Below are 12,315 nucleotides of genomic sequence, written 5' to 3' on the forward strand. Positions count from 1 at the left end.
TCAATGTAAATTTTTTATTTATTAATTAACAGACTTGTTAATAAATTTTAGGTTAGACTAAATTTTTGAACATGCTAAATTCAGCATCTAAACAAGGTTTTAACTTTTAATAAACCTACTGCCAAGATCACACTGCAATAATACATACAGACTTAGCTTTTTAAAATCTGGTCTGATCTGAATCTATTTTTATTCCTCAGTTGATAGATGCATCTTTTTCTCTTCATTTTTTTATTTTATTAATATTTTTTTTGTCATTTTTCAATTATTTGTTTGTGCAGTATAATTAAATGTTTATGGTCATATTATATTAGAAGTATTAATTTTGGTCTCTAAAATTTTGAGCGCTCATTAAAATATATAATTCATGACTTTTAAAAATAACTAAATTAATTCATAAATCTACAAATAGTGAATAAATATTCAATTGTCTCTAGTTCAACTTTCGTTAATACAATGTTAAAATAAAATCTCCAATATTAAAGTAACAAAATGATCAAATAAATGTGCCAAATTAATTATTTAAGATATAATATAATGCTGATATTTTAATATTTCATATTAGTACTATATTAAATGCAGTTAAATTAAGCTAAAAATAAAAGAAATTCATTATTTATAAATTCAGGAATTAATTTAATTATTTTTAAAAGTCCAAAACTATTTTAATGATCCATAGAATTCTAGAGACTAAAGTACTGGCCTATACCTCTATTACGTATAACACCTCTCGTTTAAAAATAATATGAAATGGGTTTACGGCCTTATAACCTAAACTCTAGATAATATAGATGCAAATTCCCTTAATTATTACCATTAGAAATTAATGATACTTGCTGGCTTGCTACTTAGAGGAACTACATTTGCTGAGTTTTTTTTTTCGTCTCTAAACTATCTTTCTAAACAAATATGCAAATATATTCAGTTCATAGATCGTATATATCATCGTATTCTCCAAATCTATGCCATGAGAAGAAACCTATAAATATAAGTATTTATTAGAAGCCACGAGAAAATAGCGCGATGACTTAGAGAAAAAATAAAAAATAATATTAAAAGGTGAATAAATATAATTAAAATAAAATATAACAAACATCATTATTATTATTAATTTTTCCTTATTTCTATTTAAAATTATATATTAAGCAGTTGCTAACAACTGCTTAATGGAAAGTGGAAACAAGCGATAATATAACATGCATGATGCATGTATGCAATCAGCTAGTAAGGTTTTCGGCCAACAATATTGCCACGGGGAGCATAGTTACAACTTATAACTGTTCCTCCATTATCACACCTCACTTTGGCACACCCAAGATGAATCGAGTTGCGCCAAACCACCTGAGTATAGTGGCCGCAAACCTTGCCGGAGTCACAAGAATTAGAGTTGTAGTGATAGTATTGCTTCTCCGCCACCCACAAGTTCACCGCGGCCGTGCCCGTAAGATCGCCGGTACTCCCTGCAAGGTTCTCTCCATAAGGACCCCCAGAGTGCACCAAGCTACAACTTCCTTTGAGTGTGTTAATATAGTTTTGTGCAAAAGAAGCAAGGGTTGCATTCCATGTCATTGGACCAACCCCAACTTGGGAACGGGCATTGTTGTGAGCGTTGATGTAGTCTTGGGGTGCGTCTTGTGCATAACAAACTTGTGATAATAATAATATGGTTAGGGTTATGGCAGCCATGAGAGGAAGCATTGTTGAGATCTTAGTCACACCCATGTTGTGATATTATTTCAAGATCAATATATTTTCTTATAGTACTAATATATGCATATATTATTTGTGTTCTAGGGTATATATATTAAGGGGTTTGATGACAATATTGGACTTAATATTGTGATCTATTTATTGTGATTTTCTCGTGGAAAATAATAAACACTAGTAGAATTTTCAAAATGGTAGTGTATACGGAGAGGACTTAGGAAAACTAACGTGAAAATTAATCAACTAATTATTTAGAAATTCTGGTACCTATCGAGTTGTTCGGTCGTTTAAACCAGTTGCAAGTTACGAACTATTTATCGTCAAAAAATTATTAACTAGTTGGTCATGGCTGCCACGTATACATCATCATCATCATCATGAATTAACGTTTGAGTATTGAATGGAATTTGTATGTTTGACTTCAAACGAAAAAAATGTAGATGAATAACCAGTTAAGTGATTATGGCATTTTTCATTGTTTTTTTTTTTTTATTTCTTCCAAGAAGAAAAATCTTGCAACAATTTTTGTTAATGATGATCAAAATAAGTGCGATAAACTTTCACTTATGGCATTTTTCCTTTTTTTTTTTTTTTTCCTTCTTCCAAGAAGAAAAATCTTGCAACAATTTTTGTAAATGATGATCAAAATAAGTGCGATAAACTTTCACCATATTCTAAGAGCTACTCATAGTAAAGGTCTTAATAAGAAGAGAACCACTCAAATATTATACAAGTTATTTATGTCTTATCTATAAATGAAAAATCTTGTGAATTTGACATTTCTATAGCTAATTGAGTAAGTAGTAATTTAGAGCCATTCTAATAGAATATTTCGGAAGCTCATTTTTAATATTTTTAAAAAATAAATTAAAACAGAATTAAAATTTGTATTAAAATTAATAGATAAAATAAAATTGAACTAATATTAGAGAGACAGTATTATTTTGATAGAGTTTAATTTTCGGGAGACACTCAAACTCAAATAAAGACGTTGAAAACGTCTTTTTATAAAGATGTTTTTTTAATAATTAAAATTTAAAGTATATAATCGATTAAATTGTGTTATTTTTGTTAAAATTAGACTAAATAAATTAATTTGACTGAAAAATGAACTGGTCTGAATTAATATTATTTTTTATAGAAAATAACTACAATACCCTATTATAAAAAATGACTAAAATACTTCTATTATATATATTAATTTTGAGAATCTTAAATTTTAGTCCTTTATTTTTCTATCGTAGGGTTAGAATTTAGAATTTTTTTAAAATATATATATATATATAAAATAAGAATATTTTAATTATTTTCTATAATAAAGGTATTGTAGTCATTTTTTATTAAAAAAAATTAATTTAGAAATATATATATAGTTTAATAAATGAAAAATCTTTCTTACACGTAAACCCCAATCCAGCCAATTTTTCATTAAGGAATGGCTTTGGGCGGTGGCTCATGAATACTTACAGATATTTACTATACTCCATATGAGTTGTCCTTGTATATGGAGTATAGTAAAGGGACCAATTAATTAAATTAAATTACTATTATCAATGTATGTTAGCATATATGCGATTTTAATTCTGGTACTGACTTGATCAAAATTTCCATGTTTTTCGCAAAGAAAAAGTAATGGAGAATATTAAATAATATGAATAATAGATGGCCAATTCTATCGTACAGATGTTAATGATACAGATTCAAGGACTGAGTGACAAGTGGCACGGCGCTCTTTACTGGGGGACAAGCTTGCCAGAGATCTCTACAGCTTGTCGGGCTTGCTTGATGGAGCCACGGCTAGGGGGAGAAAGAGCTACCGTGCAAATCTCGTAATGTGTCTAGGAAAGTAGTGGGCTTGGTTCTTTATTTTTTTTTTTGTCATTGGGAGTGGACTCCTTTATACAACTCTGTATATGGATTGTGCTTATCTTGATAGTGGGTTTAGGGAGAAGTGGAATAAAGTTGGTAGGATTGAAATTTATAGTGTAAAGTTGGTAAGATTGAAATTTATAGTGTATCGACCAAAAAAAAAAAGAAATTTATACTGTTATCTATGTGTAGAGTTTTTGATATAGCCGAAAGCAACATTAATGATTACTATTATCTTCTTGTGCATGTTTATAGAAGAAAATAATTGATTCAAAATTTTTGAAAAAATTAATGTTGTATTAGGCATGTATTTGGATAATATGTTTTTTTCTAATAAAATTTTAAGAATGAAAATAAATTGGTAACAATATATTTTATTTTAATAAATTAGAAATGTTAAGCTTAAGAAATTAAAAAGGCTATAATGAAATTTGTGTTAAAAAATATTTGTATTTCATATTAATTATTGAAATACAAAATAAGCTTTTTTGAGAACTAAAATATCTTATGACAATTATTAATTTCTTGAAAAAAGTAACTTTTAGTCAAGTTAAATGTATAAAAAAAAGTTGACTGGTTGACTGGTTCTGTATTTTTTTATGAGTAATGCTAGGGAACCAAAAGGGTATTAGCCAAAAATCAGTTAAATATTTCTGAGTGAATCTAAAATCTCTACGAGTTAATATACATGGATGTTTCTTCTGCTAAGTATCAGAATGTTTCTTTTTCATATTAAATGGATGTTCTTTTATATATTTTTCGAATTTTTTTTGTATTACAAATGTGAATGTCTCTATTTCTTTAAAAATTTCATAATTTTTTTTAAATTTTATAGATATTTAATTATTTTTGCTAAAATATAACTGCATATTTCTTTTGTTAAGTATTAGGGTATTTTTTTCATATTAAATGAATATTTTTTATATTTCTGTAATTGTTCAAGGACTCCTTTTGACTAAGATCAAGTGTGTAGTTTGCAGTCTCTTTAATCATCAAAACGACATTTAATATCCTAAAACGCTGAGCCAAACTTTGTTGAACTGGTTACAAGGTAGGATGGTGGTTAATTGGGCCAGGTTGTTGATTGGGATTATAAACCGGCTTCTGTTGGATAGGAGGGGTACCTTGGCCTTGAACAGGTGAAGCCATATGTAGTCTCTGTAATTACTTCCGGTCGAAGGAGTTAGTGGAGGTGACGAAGATGTGTAGGGAGATGAAGAGGATGGTGCCGAAGATATTGGAGGTGGAGGTTGATCCGAAGGGAGGGCCAGGGATAGTGGAGGCCGCAATGAGGGTTTATGCGGAAAAGGAGAGTGTGGTGGAGGTGTTGCAAGTGATGCAGGGAATAGAGGCGGCAATGAAGAGATCCTTCTTCGGATACAAGCAGGTTGTAACGGCGGTGATGGAGAGTGCTGAGGCTGGCGGGAACCGAGTTGGTTCCGGCGACTCGCTGATAGAAGAGGAGTGGGTCGCGGTGGGGAGGCGGAGAGGGTCTGACGGTGAGGGAGAGGTCTGTGTGTGTGATTCTTGGAGGTGGGTAGGTTAATGTGAGAGAGAAGATGAACGTTTTTATAGGTTTTAATTAGGTTTACTTAATCTTTTAAATTTTTTAAAATTTGAATTTAAAAAATTTAAAATTAATTAATTATTAATATAAATTAATGTGATTTTGTTTAGTTTTTGGCTAGTAACCTTTTGGTTCTATATACTTTTCCTTTTTTTATACAATAATAATGATAATCATGATAAGAATAATAATAGTAATAAAAATAATAAAAATTAGAAATAGATAGTAATAATGTTAAAAAAGAAGTAATAATAAGACAGTAAAAGAGTATAAATGAAAGACAAAAAAATATTTTAAAAAAATTGGCACAATTAAGGTCTTAACATATTGAATGACTATTTTATAATAATATCAATATGAACCTAATTAATTGCTTGTTTATTAACTAATTATTGGAAGACATGATTTATGTTTTTAATTCTGTAGGATTCGTTTTTTCTTCTAGAGTTATATTATTTTAGCATGACGAATAAGACAAAAACTCATTCTATACTCTTAAATTTTTATATATAATGTGTCCTTGTATAAGAATTTGACTATTCTAACGATGTGGTGAATAAGATAAAAATTTATACTAACTTTAACATATAGTTGTAAGAGATTGACCAGTTTAACCAAAAAATCAATGAATTAGATTGCTAATCAGTTCGGTCTATTTTTTGATCGTTTAAAGATAAGAACCGATAAAAATCAGTCTAACTAAATCATTTGAGAGAAAATTTTAAAATTGATGAAAATGTAGTTTAAACTTAGATCTTTTTTATAACTACATGCCTATGAAGTACGGACACTTCACTGAGTTATCGTATCCGCGTGTCAGACACATTTTGGACACGATACTTACCGACACTCGTCTGACACGAGTGTTTGTTGTGTCCAACCGCGTCTTAATGAAAAATAAAAAATTTTTCTCCGGACACGCCTGGACACACCTATATACCATCACGTGTCCGCGTATCCAGTCTTATTCTTAACTCTGCCTACAATTTACATATTATCAATTCAATTCAATTCAATTCAGTACACCTCTGTCTATTTAATTCAATTCAAATTAGCAATTGTATTCCATTCAATTCGATTCAAAATTGAATAATTCAAACTTTGTCAGTTTGATTCATTTCAGAAGAGTAATCCAAATTGCTCTCCTGATTTGAAGTTGAGTCATTTGTTGTTTCGATTCAAAAGTGCAGATCGAAGAAGAAAACGAAGAAGACTAGGAAGAAGATAAATGCAACCAGATCGAAATAAGAAAACGAGAAGATGAACGCGACCAGAGGAGAACAACGAAGGCAATGCAGATCAATAAGGAAGAACGCGAGTGAAGAAGGAGGCTTACGTTGCAGGAGAAGATTTACGTTGAGCAAAATTTTAGGTTGCAGCACGCTATATATAGCACATGTATGACAAACGAGTGAGGGGTGGGGGATGCGCGTGTGGAGGAAATTACTTTATTAACAACCATATAAAAAATACATGGATGCAGAGCTTTTCCATTTTTTTAATTATATCCTTAATATTTAGTTTTAATTTTATTGTTGACGTTTCAAATATTTTTTTTGAAATTTTTTAATAAATATCTTAATTTTTTCTATTATCTTTTATAATCATTGATCATACTAATTTTTATCGATTACACGCATAGTTTTTTCTGTCTTTTTCTACATCTTTTAATTGCTTTTTTTTACCAATAAATCTTAGTTATAATTCAATCCTTTTATACCGAAGATATATAGTCGAAAGAAAAATTAGAAAGATGAGATATTTTCGATATATCTTGCAACTCAATTTCATGTTTTGTTACTTCTCTATGTGAATTTTTTTTAAATAAAATTAATTAATTAATTTATCTCTAAAATAAATTAAATTAACTTTATTTATGAATATATATATATTTGTTTGGAATTGTTTCGTTTGATTCTTGTTTGACAATCGACTACAAATGTTGATCAAGTTTATATCAAAAAATCTTAATTCAGAGAATATATACAACTTCTCTATAAAAATGAGTTCGACCCGAGACTTATTCATTTAGTTTCTCTTTTTGTATGGATATGTTGACGAATTTAAGATATAAAAAACTATTTTATGTTATTTTGCATATAGTAATTTGAAATAATTATTTGTAATATAGTAATAATTATTGTTTTGATATTGTTATTATATTTATTAAGATAATATTCAATGTAAGATGCAAATTAAAAGATGGAATATAGTGTTTCTGAAAAATAATTATTTTTGAAAATTTAATTAAAAAAATCCCAATTATTCTAATTTATTATTTGATTGTTACATGATGTGTCATCTAATTTTTCTAAATTAATATTTTATCGTTAGTAATGTTATGTGATCAAGTCATTTTAACAATTAAGTATTAATTTGTTTGAAGCAAAATTATCAAAAATGATTTGAAATATTATTTGTGTATGTTCATTCCCTAATTAAAATAAAATAAATTGAGTTAATATTAAATTAGCTTGATCTTTATCAATTTTTTTTTAAATTGTAATGTTCGAACAAATTTAAAGAAACGTCTTAATTGTTATTTTAAAACATTATTCTTAATTTATATGTACAATTATTTGGTTCTAAAAAATTAAAAATACTATAAAGGATACTTTAATAATAAATTTCATTTAATAAAAAGAACTGTCTCTGTTTTTTAGCATCTCATCTATGTCTAATAATGTTCTCCCTCCAACCATGCTAGTTGTGCTTTCTTCCAGCACATTCATTTTTTTCCTCCATTATCTATAGGCCATATAATAAATTATAAAAGATCAAACCATCACGTTACTCAACAGCCAATTAGGTTCGATTCTCAAAGCTGGCGCTGATGAAAAGCAACACACTAAAAATCCCATTTGGCTCAGCTGAGCCTTCGAGGAGCGCCCACATATATTGCTGACACTCTGTTTCATTCTGCAAAAGAAAGATAACAGATGTCAAAATAAGATACATTGAAAAGAAATATATGTATATCTGTATAAATTTAGATCTGTACCATAGAGTGACCCATAATAAATATATTGAATGTTTAATTTAATAGGTATGCAGATGATTATGTTTATTATTTTTAATTAAATAATTATTTCTTTTGATTTGATTTATTCAATTAATAATGATTGAATATTTAATTTATTAAATATACAAATAATTATTTTAATATTAAAATTTAAAAAATAATTTAAAAATAAAATATTTTTTATTTTATTAGATTAATTATAAAATTCATAATTCACATTATTTACAAAAAAAAATATTATCTACCTAATAAAATCGATTGGTAAAAATCTCCGGACGGTCTTATTACTTTTCTTAAATAGCGACTTAGTATATAAGGATGACTATTCAAGTTGGAAGAAAAATACTCAAAATGATAAAATGATAAGAGTAATAGCCAAATATATGGGAACTTAGCATCGATAGTTACGGATGCAGATTATTGAAGAATGCAGATAGTGGAAGACTTCCATAGTTAACTTGCACTAGTCAGCCGCAAATCACGGGAGTAACTAAATTAAACTAGAGAATTTTATCTAGAAGTTAATATTATTTATTTTATATTTAACATCTTTTTTTTTTTTTTTTACCAATGAGTTATAGCTCAAATGGCATAGACTCTCCACATTTAATTATTTTATATTTAACACTTGCTTGAATAATCCACCAAAAACAAATTGATTTTATGGTATTTGAAATGTGAAACGATATTAGACACTTTTGTTTTATTGAATTCTTACTATTCCTTAATTTTATTTTCAAAATTTTGTTATATACTGTGCCTATTGAATTACCTATTAGTTCAAAAGGAGTTAGTTATGCACTTATACTATTAGTGTATATTAGGGAGATAAAAAATAGCTAAAATTTATTTTATTTAATATTTTTTAATTATTATAATAATTAATAAATATTAAATAAGATAAGTTATAATTATTTTTTATTAATATTTTTTTCTTACCAAACATTTTCATAGTCTTTATCTGTTATATTTAAAATTTGATATAACTCAATAAGAAACGAGTCCTCGTATAGATATAATTGAGTAATTTTTAACTAATCCTTTTATAAATACAATTAATTTTCACATACAAGCCTTTTCACTTTACAAGTCTAATAAGTTCTCAATATCTCTTATCTCTAAAACGCGCCTTTTATGGCACGTATGTTTCACGCGCCTCCTTAACAGATTTTTCAATCAATCAACGCGCGAATATATAACTTTCTTTTTTGAAAATATTTCATTTCCTTTTTCGAATTTCTTCTGCGTTTTCTTACCTTCTCTCTTCGATCTCTTTCGTGCGTTTCTCTATGCTTTTTCCTTCGCCGTTTATGTAAGTTTCTCTCTCTGTTCTCTTTCTTCGTTTTTCTCGTTTTCCATTGTTTTTGAAATCAAGCTCTGAAATCGTTTTGAAGATAATGGATGATTCAACTTCAGATTGTCAGCTAAACCAGAGCGAAGTGGATTTTGAATTTGAATCCAATGAAGTTCCTAAAGTGTGGTTTAATTCCAGTTAATAATTGAATCTGAATTTGAATCCAGTTAGTAGTTTATGATTATGTAACTGAATAATGCGTGGATCTTACCTGTGAAATTTGCTGTTCATTTTTTCTTGTATTGAATTGAATCTAATGTACTAGTTATGATGAATTTTCTGCATTTTATATCAGACATTTGGGTATAAATCAGGAACATTTGGGTATATTTTAGGAAAATTTTGGTGTATTTACCGTTTATAACTTTTCATCTCACAGAGGGTGAATTGTGCCTATTAAGGCGTTGTATGCAGAAACTACATCGACGATAATGAAGTCGATGTCAAAGTTTTGGATTTAGTCCCCTTTCCTAAAGTAGTGTGCAGGGAGATGAAGTCCAGTGGCTTAATGGGAGTATCTCCTAACCCGAAGAGAGTGTCAGGGTAAGCTCTTAACTCCTTGTCCAATCCTAAGTTATCAAATGGTGGTTTGAACAGGATGTCCGCTGAGCTTCCTTGGTCCACCAGAGTTCTGTGTAGATGAGCGTTGGCGAGAATCATGGTGATCACTACTAGGTCATCATGCCCAGATACAATACATTGTCCGTCTTCTTTGGTGAAGGAAATGGTTGGAATGTCGAGTCCTTCATTCCCGACTTGGTAAACTTCTTTCAGATGTCTTTTTCGAGATGATTTGGTATCTCCTCCTCCTGCGAAGCCTCCCAATATCATATGAATATGTCGTTTGGGGGTTTGTGGGGGCGGCCTTCTTCGTCTGTGACCTTCATCGTCTCTTTTTTTCTTCCCATGATTGTCCAACATTTCCATGAGATATCTGTCTAACTGACCTTCTCTGGCCAATTTTTCTATCACATTTTTCAGGTCGTAGCAATCATTAGTGGAATGTTCATACAACTTATGGTACTCACAGTATTCATTGCGGCTTCCTCTCTTTTTGTTCTTGATTGGTCGTGGGGGAGGTAGCTTTTCGGTATGACAAATTTTCCTGTAAATATCGACCAGGGAAACTCATAGGGGAGTGTAGGAATGATACCCCTCCCCCCCCCCCCCTTTTTGTTCTTGATTGGTCGCGGGGGAGGTAGCTTTTCAGTATGACAGATTTCCCTGTAAACATCGACCAGGAAAACTCGTAGGGAAGTATAGAAATGATATCTTCTAGGCCTTTCAGACCCGATTTCTTCCTTTTTCTTAGGCTTCCTTTCTTTTTCTTTTGATTGGTTGGGATGCCCTATTCGCCAGTTATGTTCTCGTAACCTGCCATTTTCTTCCATATTGGTGTACTTTTCAGCTCGTTTCTGTACATCAATCAAGGAAGTCGGGTATCTCTTTGAGATGGACTGGGAGAAGGGTCCTTCTTGGAGTCCATTAACGAGACCCATTATTACTGCTTCAGTAGGTAAATCTTAGATTTCCAATAACGCTTTGTTGAACCTCTCCATGTAGTCTCTCAGGGTTCTCCGACCTCCTGTTTTACTCCTAGCAGGCTAGGAGCGTACTTGACCTTGTCTTTTTGAATTGAAAATCGCAAGGAAATTGCGCAAGATCAGAGATCATCGAAGCTGGTTATCGACCTTGGGGGAAGGCCGTCAAACCACTTCATGGCCGCCTTTGTCAGGGTCGTTGGCAAAAGGCTTACAACGAGTGGCATCCGACGTGTCGGCTAAGTACATCCGACTTTTGAAATTACTGAGGTGGTGTTCCGGATCAGTCGTCCCGTCATACAGGTCTATATCAGGGCTCTTAAAATTTCTGGGAACTTTAGCCCTCGTGATATCTTCGATGAATGGGTCCTCTTCTCCTAGCAGGGTGTCTTCTCGATCTCTACGGGAGTCCTTATTTCGGAGGTTGGATTCCAGCCTTGAGAGCTTTTCTTCAAGCTCTCTTCTTCGTTCGATCTCTTTCCTTAGGCTTTGCTCCGCTTCACGCTGTCGTTCTAGCTCTTGTTCTAGTTGCTCGAGTCGACCTTGGTGGCCATACAGTAACCCCATTAACTCAGTAGAGTGAGATTGCCCATCTTTTCCAGGCTGGTGAACCTCGGAGGAGATCCTTTTTTATTCCTGGGTGTTGGAGGGACCTTCGCCCTGCTGTCCTCCTGCTCTTTGTAGGGATATTATTGCCCTATCGTTGTTGACCACGTCTTGTTGTTTTTACTCAGACTCCGATGCGGTGTGTGTGCATCTTCTTGCTGGTCGTCTGCCATTGTCGGTTGATCTTCCAGGTCCCTAGCAACGACGCCAATGTTCCGGGGCTTACCTAGAACCAGATGATTGGGCTCGTTTGTGAGGCCCAAATGTTCAAGTAAGGTGGTCTCCGACTTGCTTTACATCTGGGAACCGCCATCCGAGTTGTGTATGTAAAGAAGGGGGTGGTACTTGTAAAGACACTTCGATCCCTAAATCGGCAAAGGGAGTAAGCAGGTTTAGAATGTATTCGAACTTAACTATACCTGAGTGTGTCAGGGTATTTATAGGAGACGAGTCAATAACCACCGCTGAAGTAGTTCTACTTCTGATGGTGGATAACCGTCCCTTTATCTTAGGGTTGTTGGGATCTCTCTTCTAGAAGTGAGTGAAAAATATAAGGAGGCGGTTACTTACTTTGTATAAGTGTTACTCGTCTTTGTGTGCTGGTTCTGACTTTTTTAAAGAAGTCGGATAGGCGGTGAGCCAATCCTTA

The 12,315-nt window shown here is 31.4% G+C and overlaps 1 protein-coding gene across 1 annotated transcript; it reads right to left on the bottom strand.

Annotated features, from left to right (window-relative positions):
• On the bottom strand, window positions 1,087-1,812 carry LOC107623395 (pathogenesis-related protein 1). Its single transcript, XM_016325633.2, has one exon. The coding sequence runs from the start codon at window positions 1,720-1,722 to the stop codon at window positions 1,222-1,224; it is 501 nt and encodes a 166-aa protein (XP_016181119.1). The 5' UTR covers window positions 1,723-1,812; the 3' UTR covers window positions 1,087-1,221.

Source organism: Arachis ipaensis, chromosome B10 (assembly GCF_000816755.2).
Source record: "Arachis ipaensis cultivar K30076 chromosome B10, Araip1.1, whole genome shotgun sequence".
In the NCBI taxonomy this organism is placed as follows: domain Eukaryota; kingdom Viridiplantae; phylum Streptophyta; class Magnoliopsida; order Fabales; family Fabaceae; genus Arachis; species Arachis ipaensis.